The 21,114-nt window shown below is 38.6% G+C and overlaps 1 protein-coding gene across 2 annotated transcripts in view; it reads right to left on the bottom strand.

Annotated features, from left to right (window-relative positions):
• Positions 1-317: 317 nt before the first annotated feature.
• Positions 318-21,114, bottom strand: part of LOC108671269 — a 53,863-nt gene continuing 33,066 nt past the window's right edge. For both annotated transcript variants that reach the window (XM_018158765.2, XM_018158766.1), the window contains 2 exons: positions 7,657-8,735; positions 318-7,182 (listed from right to left, as the gene is read on the bottom strand). In XM_018158765.2, the coding sequence (XP_018014254.1) occupies positions 4,818-7,182; positions 7,657-8,441 (3,150 nt within the window). In that variant the 5' untranslated portion in view covers positions 8,442-8,735 and the 3' untranslated portion in view covers positions 318-4,817. The remainder of the gene's footprint in view (positions 7,183-7,656; positions 8,736-21,114) is intronic.

Raw genomic sequence — 21,114 nt, 5'->3', positions numbered from 1 at the left:
CTCATATGCGCCTCCAGGGATTCTGCTCTCAATGGAAGCGTTCACTTCTCCCTGCGTGTGGGCATTTGTGTTGCATACAATCACATCATCAATAGTGGATGCAGAAGGTATACTGGAAAATACATTTCTTTTATACTAAACGTAAGAACACATCATACATGGGTGTGAATTTTCATGGTTTTACTGGTATTAGTTCGCAGAAAGAATGCGCGCCATGGTAATACGCGGACGAAATGATCTTTCCAAAGAATTTAGGGAATTGGACAAAAGTTTATCCAGAATTGGTATGAAAATGTTAGGAACAATAATTTTACAAATAACAATATATATTTATTCGTTTCACATTGCTAAAGTAATACAAACATTGAGCAATGGTTCATAAAAAAGTTGATCACGCATTAAAAGCGTTTGGCATTTTGGTGTTTCAGGAAGCTGCTGGAATCTAAACGCACGTCTCAATCTAAACACTCATCTTGAAGTGATGCAAATGATGAATCATAGAACTAATTTTATAAGACGTACTAGTCAGTGGTCCAGCCTCGCAAATATAATTATGGTCACTTCTAGCGAACGCTCAAATACCTTGGCTACAAGCCTGAACAAGGATACGACGTTGATTATTAATAATTTTGAATGAGCTGCCTTTGTTGAGAGTCGATGAACTATAAAAACGGCAATGTACCATTAGGGGCAATGAAATCATTATCTTTTGCAATGAACAAAACAACTATAATAATGTAAATAACTGCGATATGAAAGACAACCGCTTTTAAGTGCAACATGCAATCCGCTTAACTTAACCACTGATCACCATTTCATTTCGCGACATTATTCAACATCTGTTAAATGACTTGACATTCTCGGGGATAGTTTCAAGTGGCATGGAAATGGGAGGCTCTGATTATAATTTGGTAGTAAAAACTGAAACAGGATCACCAACCCCCCCCCCCCCCAAAACAACGGTATTGAAATATTTATGTATAATAGCGATAGGAAAATTGGTGCAGCCTGTTTCGTTGCAAGTGACATAAGGAATTTTTCGGGATTAATTGCATTTGGCACGAACAATAAAAATTCTACAATTTCATCTTTTCAACACAGAACCGAAAAAAACGTGAATTTGGTTGAGAACTAAGATTAGTGATAAATGACTTGTTTTCCCGCTCTAGAATAACGTAAACGGCTTATTTTGAACACCAACTTCATGATCATCAACCTCATTTAATCAGACGGATTAGTTTTATTTCCAATATAGCAGTTTATTGAGCATTAACTGATGAAAAGGAAGAAAAAATTTTCGATCTAAAAAGCACATCATCATTTTCAACAGAAATTTTTGGCAGTGCAATTCCTTTCCAATATTCTCGATTCTAATAATTCCTATAAAAAAAAATAAATTTGAACACTGAGAAATTAATATAGTTGGAAGTACCAAAAATTAAGATAGAACTGAAATTAAATCACACATCATCACTGAGCAGTCTGGGAGTAATTGTTCAGTACGCAAACGATGGCGTCTGCAGGATTCAGAAGCGAAATATACAGAACCTAATGACACGTGGATGAGAGAAGTGAAGCTACCTGAATATGAGAGAAAATTACTCATTTCGTCTGCGGCTAACCATTGCTCGTCTACGCATAAAAATTAGTTTTCCGGCACATCGGTGCGTTCCATGCATCTGTGTCAAGCCGAAAAGAGTATTATAACTATTATTTGTAACAGAATCATGGACGGCATCCCGACCGCCCGAAAACCGTACGACGATGTCTGTTGCCATTGAGGCCTATGTATATAGGCCTCAATGTAATCTCTAGAACATAAATACAACGAGATTTAACTGATACGAATGGTAACAGATGTGTAACACAGTAGGATTCTTCTATAATATCAATATGATAGCACCGATTAAGGTAGAGTCTCTTTTTCGAGCTCATAGCTCGCTTGATAAGTTGGCCAGTACTTAGGGTAGAGTGTTTTTGTACATATCGCAGGAATTGTGCACAATTTCACAATAGTCTTTCTTTCATTCTTATTCAGTTTTATTATGAAAAAAATTATAATGATCAAATTACTGGTATCTTCGTGAATATTCTTTCCGTGATGCAGAAAACAAAACTTTGTAACTTATTAATCAAACGCACGGATACGTGTATTATGGTCTCATGAACGACATCAATGGTGATTTTAGCGGTACAACTAAAATAAATTCAATAACTTAGTTTTTAAACGAAAGCGAACTTAATAGTAATCATTCGGGCACAAACACAACAAAATAAAGTTTGCCAACAAACGGCAAAAATATCTGATTTTACCAACCTATGACCCGAGAACTCGTTCCTTAATAGCCGAGACGACCACCAGTTTAGGATAACTTCCCGTCCTTCATATAAACCTAATAGCTGCCACCCACTACATTCTAACTACGCACAAGAAATGTGACCGACCCAACAACTTAGGGCTTATAATTCTGAGTTCAAATTCGACTAAAGTGCGTCTTATTTGATTCGTATTCTAAAATGTGAACGAAACGAGGGGCTCTTCGTACACAAACTTGCGCGATCTGCGTGCTTGGTAACTCGCATATTCTTCCACCCGTCGCTGGACTTGCCAATGATCGTTGAAATCGGCGGCAATACAAACAGAAAATTGAAAAAATGAACATTTTCACCTGGACGATATTGCGCTAATATTTCATCTAAAACTCATCCTGTAATTAACGCAGAATAGAATTTAAATTATATATATTAGTTAAATGCATCAATATAATGCATCAAATAGAGAACATTTACAATTCAATAAATGGCAAGCGAATTTAAATAAGGCTAAATATTAGTAGTATTAGCATACACAATTACTGTTCTTTTTGACGACGAAGAAATGAAGCGAACCATTCATGACAAGATAAATCATGCGAATCAAGTATTATAAACATATGGATCTTCCTGAAAATAATTTCTTGCGAATAATAATACCGGCACAACAACTCGTGGCTTGTCGAATGATCCAAGCCGACTGGGTACGAACGTAAGCAATAATTCATGCTTCTAACACGGATCTGCGATAGCTAATTGAAAGTCACACACATCAAGCTTTCTTCAATAAATTAGTTACAATATTCTGACAATTACCAGAGTTGCAGTTTCAGGCTCAGGCGAATAATCCTCTCTGTACTAACGTTATTCAATTACTGCATCATTTTTCCAGTGACTTTTGACGCGGTTACGCAACAAGTAAGAGCTAATAATCAGTTGATCCAGTAATTAATAACTGAATAATCATTAGTGGATAAGCAAAAAATGCAAAGAACGTTGCCATTCAAGGTCACATTGCAGAGCATAACTTCCTCAAAAAAACAGAAATTTCTCCATACAGTCACTTTATAATATGCAAAAACCTCAGTTGACAGCTAACGACAAAATTATAAATGTTTCTGTAATATACACTTAATCCATGGCAAGAACAGTTAGTTTTGATTATGGTTGACTAATACTTTGAACTTATGAATAAAACAACAGCTACCATGCATTTTACTACCTCACAATGGGAAGCAGCCCGCGTGTCACACAAATACTATGTTCACCACTATACGTCACTGTGGTATGAATTTCATAGCCCAAGCAAACGCTATTTCATCGTTAAACATTGTGCGACTTTGTAAATTTTTGCATTTTACTGACCAATTCAGGACTTATTTTTTACAGTGATTAACGAATTAAATATCACTTCAAAGCCATTCCTGTGTCACAAATAATGAAGCGAATGTATTTTTTTTTCATATATACGTACTAAATGCTGGAAATAGAACAATTGTGCAAGCAAGGATCCTTCTCATCAAATCTTCGAATCAAGAATACAATAACTAATTGGCCGCAGCGACGTAAAATTACTAATTTTGGGGTAACATTTTATGGATGATTCATGATGAGCAAGAGAAAAGTGTGGCGTTAACTTATAAATAAAATTTAAAGCGACACTTTGTACGGGTGAAGGCACCAGGCTTCATGAGGACTTGAGGAAGACTGAATTAGTCATAAGACTTGCCACCAGCCTACAAGTCAGGTACTCTACTATCTAAAGTAGTCAGGTTTGTAACTACATCATCCAATCACTGACGGCTTTGCGAGCTAAACCCACCAATCACAGACGAGAAATAGAACGCTACGTATATTTAAGCGAGTTTCAATAATACGGCCCCATGCCACTAGAAGCGGCACCATAACGTTGTGCTTTCAATTCGTCAATATCACGAGAGTCGGCAAGACATTACAAAATAGTTTGAGCGTTAGCCCTATTAAACTCGGATATTCGCCCTATAGGCAGCATGCAAGCAAAACTCACATCATTACAGCTTAGAATGAGCAAATAACGACAGAAAATAATCTCGAATTCTAAAGGCACGCAAATATCCTCCAGCTTGTTCGACTGATGAAAACTCATAATCTCACTGGAAATAATACTTCAAAATGTACTCAGTTTAATACGAATCGTCGAAGAGCATTCAAAGGCCTACAAAATTACCGAATAGATTAACATTTCCAAATGCCAAATAAAGTAAAATAACAGCACATGATCCGTATAATAGAATGGACCATATCACCACATCCAGAGAAAGACTACGGCTAGCCACAAAATAACGGTAACTATTCCCTTGAGTTGCAATCGCAGGTAAGGTATTAATATAAATAAATACACGGTCATATCAATCAACCCTAACAACGTTCTGTACAAAATTGGTGCTACACCATTTACAGGCATTATCGAATAAAAATGGTAACTTTCATATCGGTAAAAATAGACGAGAATTCACGCTAAACTGTCAAGGATCGTTGTCTCTGTATCGTAGTCTGGACCTGCCTAGAGTTTCAAGAAGGATTTCTATTTGTGAAGGCGTAAGAATCGAGGCACTGGCGTCGTTGACCACACCCGTTTCACGCTGCAAATGTTCGCTCTCTAAAGAACTAGCTTTTATCTTCTTCACTTCATTAAATAGAGCACTTGCCATCAACCGCGTTCTTTCTTCGAGTTCAAAATTTATGGGAGGATTGCAGAGAGTTGTAGTCTCGGATGATAGAGAAGGAACGACTACGGGTGGGCTTTTGGGCGACTCGATCAATTCAGAAAGGGGCTTCAGTCCAGGAATACACGGCGCTTTTGGCCGGACGGAAATAACTGATTCGGGGGAGCTCTTGCGTTGCCTTTTCGATAAATCGATGGCAGATGGGAAGTTTTCATCAGCAGGAAGAAAACTTGCTCTCGACGCAACCGAATTTTTAGTGATGGTAACTTCTGAAAGATTCACGACATGGCTGCTGAAACGATCAGACCTGCTCATTGACGGAATTTGGCGAGTACCAGAGATACCCGTCGATAATGCATTGTTTCGATATAAATGGTTGTTCAAATACGGCGAGGGTGACAAACTATCCATCGTTGATGGTGAAGTCATTCGGTCTTGGCAACTGTTATTTGAAGAAGATAAATCAGAATTTGATCTATGAACAGTCTTGTCTGCTCTGGCAAGGTTGAGAAGAAGCCGTTGAATAGCTAGCGGGTTGAGAGTTTGAGGCTCAACGTTTATGCCTTCAGCCTTGCTCCTCTCACGTACGGGCGATTGACTGATGCAGTTAGCAGTGCTATTTATTGAGTGATTTTTCAGTAATAACCTTTTCATCAGAAGGGCTTCAACTTCTCTACGAGATTTAGCTTCTTCTGATTCTAAAGGCAAGTTGGAGTAATACATTGACGCAGTTGGGACGGCTGCCGATTGACGTAAATCTAACCCAACGTTTTGAGCAAGCGACTGGCGAATTGTTTGCCGTATCGATGACAAAATACTAGCGTTAATTTTCTTTAGAGTAACTCCATCAACAAATTTCACGGTCGTGAAGCTGGTTGACCGATCTTTGTGACCACTGTCCACATAATTCGTGTTCAAAGTTTCGATGCGCTCCTCCAACGCTCGGATTTCGTCGTTATTCAACGAAAGCGTGATTTCCTCCATTTCTGAACAGTTTTTCAGGACTGCATCCATCAACTTCAGAATTTCAGGAAAATAAAGAGATGCATTAGAAGGGCCGTGTTTCCATTTCAGATACTTGAACAGAATCTCCATGTAGCGATCGCGGAGTTTGTCAATTTTTTCGATGTCCTGCACTTCGACGCCAACAGGACAATAGAAGAAAGCGCCAATGAGCAGCATTCCAATTGGCCAGTCTATACAAAGCTTAGCTCCAAGGTGGCACAATGTCAGGATGTTCTGTAGATAATTGAACGGTAATATTTGATTCAATTCTGAGACTTTGACATCCATCACTTTATTTTGGTAGAGACCGGTGGGGAAAGCCCAGGAATTGCTCTCCTCCTTGAAACAAAAGAATGCAACGGACAATATGCCCTTCAAAGCAAAATTTTCAAGTAGCGATATTTGATCCCCAGGCAGCAGGTTAATGAAGTCCAAGTTCTTGAATGAAAGATGATAAAGCCGCAAGACTGAGCAACAGTATAAGTCCATGATATCAAGAGGCGCCAAGTTCGTGTTTCCGACTAGATTATCAGGTAAGGCCGCAGAAAAAATGCAGTCCGAGAAACACTTTATGAGATGGTTCAAGTGCCCTATTTCGTGCTGGTCTAGAAATTCTTTCAGTTTACTACCATCGGATTCATGGGCATTGAGTTTAGGCACACTAATCAATTGTAATAGTTCCTCTACCGTCATCAGCTCTGTATCCATGATGACAGGATATTCTCGTATGGCTACTGTCTCTATTCTGACGCTATTTGGCTCCTTTGACAATATTTTTGAGTCACCAGCGTCAATGACGGAGGTATTTGGGCTCTCTTTTCCGCCTTCCAATGGAAAAGTCTCGCAGGTTTTATTTGCAGCCGCACAGCTAATTCCAAGCTTTCTGACATCATCAGAAGCTTTTATATCTTGTGCAAGATTGCACTTGGTCAGGCCGCAGTTAGGACGCAAAGATCTCTCAGTCAAAGCCTCGTGAATCAAGAGAGGAGATCCTTTAGATTGGAGCAGAGAAGGAGGCATTGGAGAAGGGTGGCGAGCAGGAGTTTCATCCAACGCTGTACTGCTGCGTGTAGTGGAGGGCGTCTCCCCTGGAGTCGGTGCTGCCAAATGTGAGGTTTGTTCCGCCATTTGCAGGTGGGCCCAGTTGAAGATGTCCTCCCTGCGGATAAAAACTGTTTAGAAAATATAGAGCAGAAAAGGAGTGAGGTGACTTTCCACATCAGCTGATATGTATCTCCTTAAATTAAATTTACGCATAGTTATATTCATTACGTATAAATGTGAAGTCGACATGAAAACAAAACTCATGAAAACTGTGGGATGAATTTAATTAGATACTATGTGGTATGTCAAGCTTGAATTCTTGAATAAGAATCAAAATGTATCCAAAAAACAAATGTCCCTTAAACTGAAATCTCACAGACCAAATTTTCTCAGTTCCGAATGATACATGATTGAGGAAGTGTTTGTCTTAGAAAAACTGAAGCCGCAGTAACATAGTTCTAATCTCAGATAGCAAACAATTTCCCTGGAACGAACAGGTGTTTAAGACAAAATACAATAATTATGATCCAGCGTCAATATTCTAACCATTCCTTCTCTTCGCCAGAAGAATATATATTATAAAACGTACTCAGGCGATGCGCCCGCTCTGCATCCTGTAGTAGAGTCGCCGTTGGTATCATAGCTGCGCGAGAGCCGCGATGCGAGGTCCTCCGAGTGGAAGCTCGCGGGGCCCGGCGACGAGGAAGCCATGGAGAACGAGGAACATGTGGAAGAAGGTGACACAGCGTGTCGCCGTGCGATGTCGCAAGACAGCTGCGATATGTATGCACCTGCGGACTTCCCGCTAGGTGCGTCACTGGAACTCATGTCAATGAAGTCAATGTCGCCAGCATCGCGAAAGCCTCTTCGTCGTTTGGATGAATGAAGTAACAAGTCCGGCGTTACATCCCGAGTAGCTCGTGATAAGTTTACTCTTTTGGGGGATTGTGAATTACTAACACTTCCATTAAAAGGCGATGAAGGCTGATTTGAGGTTCCTCTTTTGAGTGAAGGCGCGTAACTCGTATTGTGATGGTGTGCTTGACTGGCAGCAGCAGCTACAGCGCTGTAACAAAGAGAATTAATCTCGGAAGAGCCGACAGTGCGCTGCTTTTCTTGCAGTGCACGAATCACAGACATGAAGATATTTGTCTGGTTGCGGTAGCCGCTCTCATCGTGAGAGAAGTTAGTGGCACTGCCATCAGCTGAGGCCACAGCAGCAGCAGCTGCGGACACGCCTCTCATGACGGCTAGTCCGTCACGGGCGTGAGGGGAAAGTTCAATCGAGTTGCTTGAATGACTCTCCTCGGCAGGCACGCTGAGAGGCACTTTACATATCGAAGATATTGCAGTCGGTACGCCGTCATCTTCCATCTTACATCAAATTCACATACACATAACGAAAACACTGATAAAACTAATCAATTAGCTTACTGCCATTTATTCTCAATGCCCGCAAAACTTACGACACAGGGGCAAGATTCTTTCTAATTGCAATGCGTTAATGATATTATACTCAGACACGCAATATTCTTGCACATTGATTCAGTCACATTTTGAGATGTAACTACAAAAGCTTGAATTAATTCTCAGAAGTGGATTGCTCCTCACTATCCGTACTCCGAAGGGTAGAATGCGGACGGCTCTCGAAGCATGGTTGCAGCTCCTCTGAAATAAAAGAGAAGAAATAGGGTAAGTCAAAAGCTGAAACCATTCAACGCTGTACGGATCACTACAACCATAAATGACCAGTAACATATCCAATATTAGAAAATGTTCAGAAACAATTTTTATTGTATGAAAAATGCATTCAATCACTGGCAATTCAATTCGACAATCCAATGGCAGACTAGGAATCCTGAAGTTCTACAAAGAATTTCGAATACTATCGCTAAAATATCTCAGCCAAGTACTGGGCGGGAATGTATTCATGATCAACTATACGCTCATTTGCCGGTTGCTATAATAATTGAGCACTTCAAGTTTTGTGGTCGAATTGTCATATTTTCAACACACAAAGAATAGAAACACTGTGTAGCAATCCTAGGGAGGAAGTCAACTGTACGTGAAAAAAACGTGTAAACCGCGTACGTGTCTGTTCTACCATAAAACCATATATCAATATTTACAGACCAATCCAATGTCAAGAAAGTTCAGTGCTCTTTTGATGACAACATATCGCCTACCAGCCCCACAATAAACTCTGTAAAAGTAAGCTTTATGAAAATAATTATTGCATTCAAACTGAGCCAGCATTTTAATGAAAAAACGTTAACAGACTTAGAAGTGAATAATTAGGATCCGAAGAAAACATTCAAATTTATCTTCCAAGTTTATATACACTGAAAAACACGAGCCCTCAGACCAAAAAGTGCCTGAGAGGGGCTGGAACATTTGGGGCGCAATAAAGCGGAGAGCAACGATATCTAACATATAAAGCTAAACAATTCTATTCTCTCCCGTAAGCCAAAGCTGGCCTGATTTCAAAATATTCGATAACTTATAACTTATGATTTTAGGCAGACTTTTAGACGCTAAGAAGAAAATCCTGAATCCTTGTACGTGCTGAACCTCTGAGAGCAGTCAGAATTACAACAATCAAATGCCTGCTGATGACCGATTTAACTGAGATACTGTAATTGAGGCCAGTAGCTACATAAAACAACGCAAAAACATTTTAGTAATGCAGGCCTGTACCTATAAAAACGCGCACAAACAGGTTTCGAAAGAAGACAAATCAGACAACGACAGAAGTGTTGGTTACAGATCTTAAGCATCAGATTTAATCGTGACGATGAAAGTGGGAGAAAAATCATTTGAAAGCAGAGTTCGGATGCGCGTCATTGATTCTACATGTCCGCACGCACTACACCGCAAAAATAAATAGATACTTCTGTCAGCATTCTATACGTCCGCACGCACTACACCGCATAAATAAATAAATACTTCTGTCAGCATTCTATACGTCCGCACGCACTACACCGCATAAATAAATAGATACTTCTGGTAATATTCCAAATCGCTGCCACAGGCAGTACATTGCATAAATAAATGCTTCTGGAAACATTCTTTATCGCAGAAATAAATATATGTTCAATGATTGATAAATTCCATATTGAGTTCACAAGTGTAGATAAAGCACCCTCTCAAAATAAAGGCCAAATACAATGTATGTTGAACGTAGTATCTTGAATCGAAGTAGTGTTAGACCTACGAATGAAACAAATTTTGAATTAACAAAAAAAATTACACGAAGACATGATAAAGTTTCCAGAACAGAATCCGTCACGCACGGAAAAATTTACGTGCCAAGAGAAAGACTGAGATCAGAACTCGCTTCCAGAAAAAATATAAATACGGAAACGTTTTTCCCTGTAGCTTTATAATTCAGACTCGGATTGAAGTCGTGCTCCATAAAACTTCTGAAATGATGTCTGCAACCGTAACAGAAAGACTGTGATACAAAATAACATTTTTTTAAACGCGTCGCTGCATAAGAATCTTTAAAACGACAGTAGAAATCTCCTGTTACTTGGTGTTTGACGGAGCAAACACGCCAGGCTTTTCAATATAATGCAAGCGAGATGGACTGTATTTTATTTCAAGATAACTGCGTGCAAATTTTAAATTTGAAACAATAATCAGAAGGCAACGAGCTGCCTGAAAGTAACCATGTGACAACCGAGGGAGAACCGCCGGCAAAATCAAGTCAAGTGACAAGAGGTCACGCATCGCCAATAGGTTCCGACAAGCCAGAGGCCACAATCGACAAAAAATCCTGAGCACTGCACACACAACCGCAAAAAGACGTTCGAGGTTCCCATGACCGAACGACGCGTAAATTCTATGTGATCAAAATAGAGGCAATGAGCGGCTTATGGGTGCATTGTTATAATAATGAAGGAGCGCAGGGGCTGATAATATATGCCGGTCGGAAATGCTGAGGCCCACAGACGAACTCTAAATACTCGCGATTCAAAGTGTCTTTCGTACGAGCGCGTACGAACAGTTGCATTCGCACGCCGCATGCAGATTGCTGCAACTATATAGTGGTTGAATGAGTGAATACATGGAATTTGACGAGAAACACAGTGCATGTTTGAACTGGTCGCACAGCACGGGTTCTGGATCCTGAGTCGTCTTGATGAGTAAACTATCCACAGAACCGAAACAAGACAGGGACTTGTTTCTTAAGCAACGTTAAAAAACACACATCAGATGAAAATATACCATGCGAGTATATAAAAATACACTCAGATACCTCATATCATCTCAGGAGAACTAAAATGGCAGCTCATTCCTTTAATTCTTAAGCAACGTTAAAAAACACACATCAGATGAAAATATACCATGCGAGTATATAAAAATACACTCGGATACCTCATATCATCTCAAGTGAACTAAAATGGCGGCTCATTCCTTTAAACCAACAAAAAGTGGAGAGATTGCAATACCATTGAGCGAGCGCAACTCAGGCGGTCGCACCATCGAGCAGTCAGACGGTCACACCATCACTATAAAACAACCCATTGATGAAATGAGGTGTAACAGGTGTGATCCTACCAAGCAAATAAGACACTTTTTGAACCACATTGCCACTGAGAACGGTGAGGCATACTTCAATGTGAAGTTTCCGTTCAATACTCAATACCAAAATTACGACTAACACATATACGTCATGCATTATTTGATTGTGAAATAATTATGAAAACTGCACAAAACATAGCTAAGCCATTTTCCATAAAAATTACCCAGGCAAACAACGAGAGAAAAATCTAAAGCAATGAAAAAATCCTACAAAAGAAACTAGATTTCAGTATCAAATGTAAAGTTTAAAAAATAATGTGAAATAAGTTCAGAGAATTGAGCTTCTGGACTGGACTATCAAAAACCACTCATTTTTTGAAAGTTCTACATTACTTTTACATTCCAAGTGTCTGACTTGTAGGTCGTAAATCTCAAAGTAGAGATTTAGGTTGATAGTCACCAGACACAATTAAATACTGCTTCCGCAACCATGAATTCAGTCACTAGGATCCTCATTGAAGCAGCTTTGTTGCGTGACTCTCACCCTGTTTATACATAGATACGTCCCTAGACTTCTACAATATCAACGCTATAATAAGAGGTTCACGCGCCAGCACAGAGGATGAGCAGTTATAAGCGCTGTAGGTATAAAATTGAACGTCATTTGGGCGAAAGCTGCTCAGCTAGGATACAGAGGTGGCACTCAACTCTCACTTCAAATACGAGAACGTTGTCTATTTAATATACACGAGCGGAAATCCGAGAGGAATCGAAGATTTTTTAATCATCATGAGAATTTCAAAATCAAGGAATGAGTATAAAAGATCTTTTGAATAATTTTTGCTAGGTATATTTAGGAGGAACTATATGCATCTATATACGTTAATAATAAAAAAAACTTGAAAATGAGCTTTTGTAAAGTATATCCAAGAGAAATTTTATATTTTTTGATGCAATTTTTCTAAACATCTGGCGACAAAGTGGCATGTATCCCGTAAAAGGTCACGAGTTCCAGCATTGACTGTCAAAAGCAGTCACGCTGAGGCCGAAAGCAGGCAAGCAGCTTCTTGTTTACAGAGAGGCTTAGCACAAACTCGAAACTCTCCCCTAATTTATTTTGACAGCAACTAAAAAACAAATAAAAATGTTCTCACTAAATAGCGCCTAACGATTGAGCTGTCGTTTAAATTTTTAAAAAATTTTCACTCTCAACAAAAAACACATTCTTTCGTATTTTTGTCGTTAAAATATAAAAAATATAGAAATATAAGAGTATAGTTGTTAAAAAATGATCGGTTGTCCATTTTTGTACAAGAGAAATTTTGATGGAAAACATTGAGGACCAAAAAACCTGAATTTCGAAATCATGACCGTTGGAGAAGTGCGAGTCTGCGGGACATCTGGTGAGAAAATTTGCGCTGTCTTAGTAATTTTTAGACGTTGTAGGGAGAATGTCATTTGAAATTCTGATGATTGTATGCATCCGAACGATGTATTTTTTTATCAGAACTCAAGGAGAATTAATAAAAGACAATTAGTTTGTAATTCACACTCCTCGAAACTTTTACTAGATGTGCTCGTCGAATGAGCCGATCACTGCAGTAGCGTCATGCAGTTCTCTAATGAGGAGCGAGAACAATAGAACGAGCTAAAGAATGACGCTACATACGCAGTAATAAACGAACGTCGCACGTTCTTATATCGCGTGTACATGGAAAAGTTCGATGCCAATGAATCCTTATGTAAACACTCGCATTTATATGCAAGTAGCGACTGACTGTATACTGGTGGAATAAAGGTGGTGTTAGGCGACCGTCAGCAGGACGAGACTGTCAATCGCTTCCTGTTGTTACTGTGATAAGGACTACAGTTCACGGTGATAATATACTGCACGATTAGGTCGTGATGAAAAACTAAGTATTAATCTAAAGCACAATAATATTTATGTATACTTTAATATATTAATAATGTTTATAACGACAGCGTATTAAAAAAAGATAAACAAGCCACGTTATATATTCGCACAAGATACAAGACTCAATCAAGGGCTGCTCGATCAAGCATGGGAAATACTATTTATTTCAACTAAAAAAATTGCTTAAAATAATGAACGATAGTGATGCTATAATTCAAGCATAACGTAAGAAAAAACAGGAGGGACAGCTTAATAGAACAGCCTGAGTGAGCTTCTCATTCTATATAGCGATGATAATGAGGCTTTTTTCATGTGAGTCACATGAATTTTTTTTCATGCGAGGCACATGAACTTTTTTCATGTGAGCTGTGGTAATAAAGGCCTCATTTCTGTATGGTTGAATGTTCAGATTAAGATGTAGATCGTACGTTATATGGTCAGGCTTAAAACGTCCTATCAGTATCAATGCTTCTGATCACCACCACTGCTGTAATGTAAGTTCCATGTATACATTAATGACCTTCTATCCGCTGTAATATTGCTTCTGTTGTTTGTTATGTTCGTGTTTGTTTTGTTAATTAGTATTTGATGTTAATTACTCTGATTTCAGGTAACTGGACATTTGTTCGAATAAAGCTTGGATTGCCAAGTCTTCTTTATTCTACAACATGAGCCACATGAACTTCAAGATGATATTGGGTCAGTAAAATGATCATGTGCTGCCGCATCAGTATTCAAGTCATACATGATAATGTGGTAACGTTAAAATTAATGGATCATTACTATGAAGCGGCAAAAAAATGTAATGGATGGATGAGCATCAAACCCCGCCCAATGCGTAATATCAAGTCGCGCTGAGCAAAACTGCTTCAATTTATGGCTATCAGAAAAACTGGACGAGATACTCGAGCAGTCGCGGCGCTGGAAGATAATGATAGCTTCGTCAGGAATATGATAACATGTTCAAAGTGAACCTTATTGAAATACGTCATGATTAAATCACCCGAGAAAAATTATGCAGAAATAATTTTGAATGATCAGAGATTTAAAGTTCATCCAGAACTTCATGTTGACATAAAAAATCTTGAATAGCTACCTTCAATTGAATTCGAACTTGGAGAAAGCAGAATTATCAGTCATCCACTCGAAATAAAACGGTATATATATAACTTCAATGAGGACTACCCATTATTACCCACAATTTTGAAATGTGATCCAAACTGATAGCAAGAACAGCTGCATATACCGACGCAGGCTTTAGAACAAGCACGTTTTTACCAATGCGGAGTTCGGTCAGAACGAATGCGCCCTAAGATTGGGTGCGGTTTTATAGGCATAAAATATACGGCAGCGGGGGTTCCGTTATCCGAAGATACTTATCATGGTAGCCAAGATTCATACAAAATAAAATTTGTCACAGACACGTATTACAAAACCAATTTTTGCACAGCATTGTTATTGAGGTTCCAAACAAGCCCGACTTTTGTCGGAGAAAATGTGTTGTCTTTTGAAGTACGCTTAATCAGCTCATTGATCGATAGATTTTTTATTAATTGAGAAGGAATTTAAATTAAAACGAGAAAAATTGCCATTGTTGCAACTAGTTTACATCTCAATCTTAGAATTGGCTGCTCGGCAATGGTTTACATTGAAAAAAAGTCTTTCATTTTCCTTCATTAATAAAGAATTTCAGAAAGCAAAATTTGAGCAGTCCAGGAGAAATGCAAAAACAACTGCGTTCGGAAACACATTATATTTTCAATATATTCAGATAGACACATTACCACTTTGAAAATTTCACTTTCAATTTGTAAAAAACGTATTTTCATGCCAATAAGAAAATAGGTTCATTAATGAAGTACGACCGATTAGGGAATCTTTTTTCACATAATATTTCAGATTCATATTTGTATTGTATAAATATCTTATAGACTCGTGTCTATGCCATCAATTTTTCAGAACAGGCTTCATCTTTCATCATGGTGAGAAATGTTTTAAACAAATTTCTCCCCTGACATCGCCACATTTCACAGCTATGATGAATAGCCCAAAGAAGCAAGCCACGTCCCATGTCTAAATTTCTCCGAACAAAAACGAAACTTGGAGCAGAAACTAAAATATAGTCAGAATATTTGAAAAAGGCAAGTGAATTCGGAACGAAGTCAACAATTCCAAATACAATAGAGTAGTCGGAATGTTAGAAAGCAAAGAGCCTGTTTTTTCCTAGTTATTTTTATGGAGAGCACAACCAAATTTCTCTTGAGGCCCCGCTTAACGTGTCCCAACACAGGACTGCTAGGGCCGACCGGCCAACCAAGAGGCAGGCGATTGCGCTAAAAAAAATCTTAGTGTTGCCACAGTCACTGCGGCCTTATAGCAAGAAAAAAAATGCGCGAAAATTACCTCTAATCCCTTGTAGTCAAATCTGTAAAACAATTAAGTAACAGAACCTCAAGTCCGAAATTTTGTTTCGACTAGTAGACATTAAAGTTATTGCGAAGTTTTCTCGTAGCAATGATGACGCTGAAGATACGTAGCGTGCACTTTCGCCGTGGTAGTCGAAATCGCATCCTGGGCTACAGGGCTAGTAGACCTGCGTAAAAAGTGCTCTATACTTTCTAAAGTCTTGTTTTGATGTGACCGTAAGAGATGGTCCAGCTCCGTACAATGTGGCGCAGGCAAGACGCAGCACATGCTACTCGCAAATTAACAGCGTTCAGTTAGCCATTTATGACCAACATCGCCGTCTACTCTACATAGATGCTTGTTAATGTAGCTAATAAAATGTTCAGATAAAATTAATTAAATACTATCTTCCAGTGAGCTTGGCAAACTGCAAAAATATCTCAGTTCAACAAATACCATAGATCCATTACCAAATTTCAGTGATTAACATTTACTTCCATTTGTGACAATTAAAACTGAGTGAATGATTATGAAGCAGCTCACATCTACGTGTTTATCGTTCAGTTTCATCGCATAAGAAGAAATTTAATTCAATAATAATAAATCAGTTTTATCTAAAAATTCAAAAGCTCTGAGGGTTCTAAATGTATTCAATTTTCTGTAGACGTACATATATACTAAATGACTCATGGCTGAACAGCTGTTTGGATTATAAAATAGGCGTTAATTAGCGTAAATCCAAATCCACTAAACATAACGAACGGTAAGTCAGCATAAATATTAACACTAATGTATTCCTAGTTACAAATTTACCAATTCAAATTAAAAGCTTTTCATTCTCATTACGCCGATTCTCACAAAAAAAAGAACTTGTGTAAAAAATTTCACCTTTCGAGAACTGACAGGGCGTGCTGGGGAAAAAATCCAGATTGCAGATGCTCGAGACACTCTAATGCTAAAGTTAGTTCAATTCGTAACTGAACTGAAATACTAATTCGCTTGCGGCGGGTTTTCCATACCAATGGCATATTTGGAATTATGTGCTTTATGCAGAAATCTAATGTTTTACTTGTGAGGTAAGATCGAAAAGTTCAATTTCTGAAACATGTAACTAAAAATCATCATATTTATGGCGAGGAGCGCATTTGTACGAAATCTCACTACTCCTCTCATCATACTAGATTATTTTGTGAGGCGCATTTACAAGACCGCTACTTCGTTTTCCAGTTAGTCTCTATTAGTAGGTACTTTGCTAATGTTTTTAAACAAACGGAAAATTGATGGTAAATAATTAAAATTTGATATTCTCAGTATTAGGTTTACGAGTTCCTTATTTTCATGGCACATAAACTGCGTGCCATGAGCGTCCGATGCAGGCAATACAACATTCCGCTCAATTTCTGGATGTGAGCTGCACGCTCCCTTCACAGCGAGCTCGATAACGGGGTAATAGCTCTCAAAAAACACATGCGGCCGCGTCTAAATATAGCGACGCCGACGCGCAACAATTCTCCAGAAACGGACTCGCAACCGGTGTTAAAGCAACAAAAAATGCTGGCTCCGGCACGCTTTATGGATGTGTGCGTTTGCTCTAGGAAGTCGTAATAACTTTAATCAAGCACCATTATCCGTATTAATGTGCTGATTGCATGTGCTTTGCTTAGGTTAACGCAAGATTCTTTTTCCATCAACCGATGGTGATTCAAAATAATTTCGATATTTATCCAGTCATTAAACTGAAAAATTTCATAATAGAGGTACCAGCAAAAAAAGTTTACTAGTAAAAAAATATTAGTAAAAGAATTCGTGGAAATTTATCCTCATTCAAAAAAAAAGTTATACGCTGAATAGTGAATACCTGTCGAATAAAAAACACAATATTTACATAAAAATCATTCGAGGGACAGAATTTGCAGAATTTTAGAAGTACATGCATTGCGCATTTAAACGTTTTCAAGACTTCACTTTTTGGAAAATCTCAAAAATTCGCTTATTTGTGCTGAGTTAAAAGAGACTTCGTTAAATTAGTTATTTTGATGTTCTGCTGGTCCAGCGACCTCGAGACAAGACGTCATTACCAATGCTGAACGCAACTCCAGTTTCGCCATCTTCAGATTAATTGAGGGGATATTTGTGGTTATACAATATGCCGCTGTGCAGTTATATTTAATTCACTGTTAAAAGAAAGGAGCAACCGCTTAGTAAAAACTGAGAGAATTCATTTTTCTGCTTCTTACTGATCAGGGCGGCAATTCTCACTGGATAGCCACACTAAAAACTCGCCACGCTAATCTGGAAGACTTGCATAACTGCAGTATACGAAGAATTGGAGCATATTTGAGATCCTGCTCGATATCAGCTCGAACGCAGCTATGAGTTTTGGCATTATTTTCCTGCATTCTTTTGCTAGTTTAAGATCACTTGCTGTAGAATACCAACAGCCTTGCATGGATGCTGTTCCATCATCAGTGAAATTGCCGAAATAAAGTTATTAACTGTTATTAAGTTAAGATATAAACCAGCATGATTCTTAATTAAACTTCGATTGGTGTTGTAAAATCGCTTTAGGCGGTGATGGCTCGCTCAATTCCTTCATCGCAAAAATCCACATCGGACTAATGAACAGACACTGAATAACCAACTACTGGGGACACGTGTGTATTAGAAAAAGGCACTTGCTTTATCAATAAATTTTTTAGTTGTCATGTCGGACGACCAGCGATCATAGGAGGCAACGACAAAAACATCGTTCAGAGAAGCATGAACTGCGGAACCGAATATTAACAAAAACATAAATACGGACCGGAACGCTGGACGGAGAGAGACGAGATTCCGGGTTCCAGAAGCAGTCAAGGAACGTCGCGCAGTGCTGAATGTAAGTGGCACTAAAAGTCTGAAATTGCTGTAACACGTCGGGCTCTTCAAAGGAAATACAGCGCCATGGAATTTCAACGTCGCATCACAGGATACTCAGAAGAGTCATTTAAACATTACGAAAAATGTCTTCATGGAAGTGTTTCGTCGTTAAGCTTCACCCTTGCCTTATAAATGAATCTAGGTGTCAGGGACTTATACCGCACTTGTACACAGTGTAATAGCAAGATGCTTTTCTTTTCATCAACGCTTACAAAAATTGTGAAAAGTCAAGGCCGTTTGACAATAATGTGCATTAATTAGCTGGGGAGGCAAATTAGTGTAAAATTATAAGTATTCCATAGCCAGATTGAAACATTTTTGAACAGATATCTACGGAAAAACTTTTGAAAAATACGTATACGTGGGGTTGACATTATCGGCATGCAATAGGTCGTTGTTGACCTGCTGAATATTTACAACATACAAAACATGAGGCTCTAACTCAGCTCTTGGGTCCTGAGTAATTATATGCATACCTTGCCCTAGCAAACTGTATCAGTTCGTGTGTGCAAGCTAAAAAAAAAGAAAAGATCAACGCCCAGGAATTGACTGTACGACTTCATTGGAAAGATTTTGCTCAGGACAGACTCAGAACACAGGACACCAAGCCGAGCACCAGCACCGGTCTAAACAAATAAATATCAAAGTGGCTCAGCGGACTTGGTTGAATGTTCCCATAGAGCACTGCGACGGTAAAAAGAATAGTAGCTCGAGGGGAGCACTGAAACCTCGACATATGCAAGGAGAGACAAGAGTTTATTGAGGTAGAGCAAAAATAGACTGAGAGTGGGAATATGTGTTTAGCCATAATCCCGTGCTCTTTCTTAATTTAACCAACCCAGGTTAGTGATAAATAACTCATTACACAAGAAGCTTATAAATTAAACATTCAAGACAATTTAGCCTGGTATTTGATTAATTCCTTAGTACAAATAAAAAGTGTAAGAGAAAAGACTACAGGGCAGTCTCGATAATGAAATCCCGATTTGAAGGACAATTACGGTATATACAATGCCAGTTTTCGTTAACTACGCCACTAACGTGCATTCTATTCGGTGACAAAACATCAAGTCCTAAAGCAAAGAATACACGGCATTAATATTATTGCGATCATTTTGAGTAAATCATTCCACGCACGTCTCCCCCTCCCAACTGCGTATGCGAGAGGAGGAGAAATCGGATCCTCTTCAGCTGTCTTAATTCTAGGTAGACTAAGAGAAAATGAATGGGTTAAATAATACAAATAGTGACGCACGATCTACATGTTATACTGATACACCCTTCTACCGAGTCAAACTGGGTTAAGAAGACCCACATAATATAAAATGCATCGCTTTTTGGATATAGTTTCTCGTTTCACTTAGTGCAGATACTTAGCACTCACATAACATATCGAGACTTTACTGGCCTATATAGGACGATCTACGGCATTCTACGCCACTGAAATTAGAGCATGCATGCAGACCGGTCGGCGGTCTTCCCCTATAAATAACAAGACCTGTTCATGGTCTTGGCGAGACCTGGTAGTTAGGTTAAGAATTATCCAGCAGAATGTGGCTCGTTTAGGAAAACGGGTTTACATGACACACAAATATGCCTGATTTCGATAAGAAAATCCGCAATGCACAAAGTGTCATGGGTCATATGAAGAAAATTGTTCGTTACTTACGTATTACGTCCAATTAGAACTAAAAAATATAACTCAGTACTCACTGCAGTGAGTGACAAAGAGCGCATTTTCTCGTCGACGAAAACGTGAAGTCACGGACGGATGGACAGGCGGACGGACGGACAGACGGACATGGCGAGCACAATAGTACATTTTTTCCATAAATGAGAAAATGAGCTAAAAACGAGTAAATAAAAATAAATACCGTTGACGCTTCATCACAGCACTAAACGAGCTATGTCATAGATGCCGAAAGGAGTCAGTTGTACTTAAACTACCAGCTTCCAATGTTTCCTAATTTCTAATGATTTTTTATTACTTTATTCACATGATATTTTGTCCTCATATGTAACACCAAAAATTACTGTCAATTATACGGCAATTATATGATGCCAAACCAAGAAATAAATATTTAATATTTATTCGGACATGCAGTTCAGTCTTAGAAGACCCTTAATTGATATAAATGCCCGTATAATATGAACAAAGCGACACTATATGTGGCAACTGGTAATAAGTGATCGTAATTAAACTGTCTTTTTTACAACTAAATACCCTGAATGTAACAAGAATGTTCAGTCAAGAAAAAGTTATAGATCAACTAAAGAGAATTA

This window comes from Hyalella azteca, unplaced genomic scaffold (assembly GCF_000764305.2).
Source record: "Hyalella azteca isolate HAZT.00-mixed unplaced genomic scaffold, Hazt_2.0.2 contig2483, whole genome shotgun sequence".
Lineage (NCBI taxonomy): Eukaryota > Metazoa > Arthropoda > Malacostraca > Amphipoda > Hyalellidae > Hyalella > Hyalella azteca.
The sequence above is the reverse complement of the archived record's forward strand: the minus strand, read 5'-3'. Positions and strand labels throughout refer to the sequence as shown.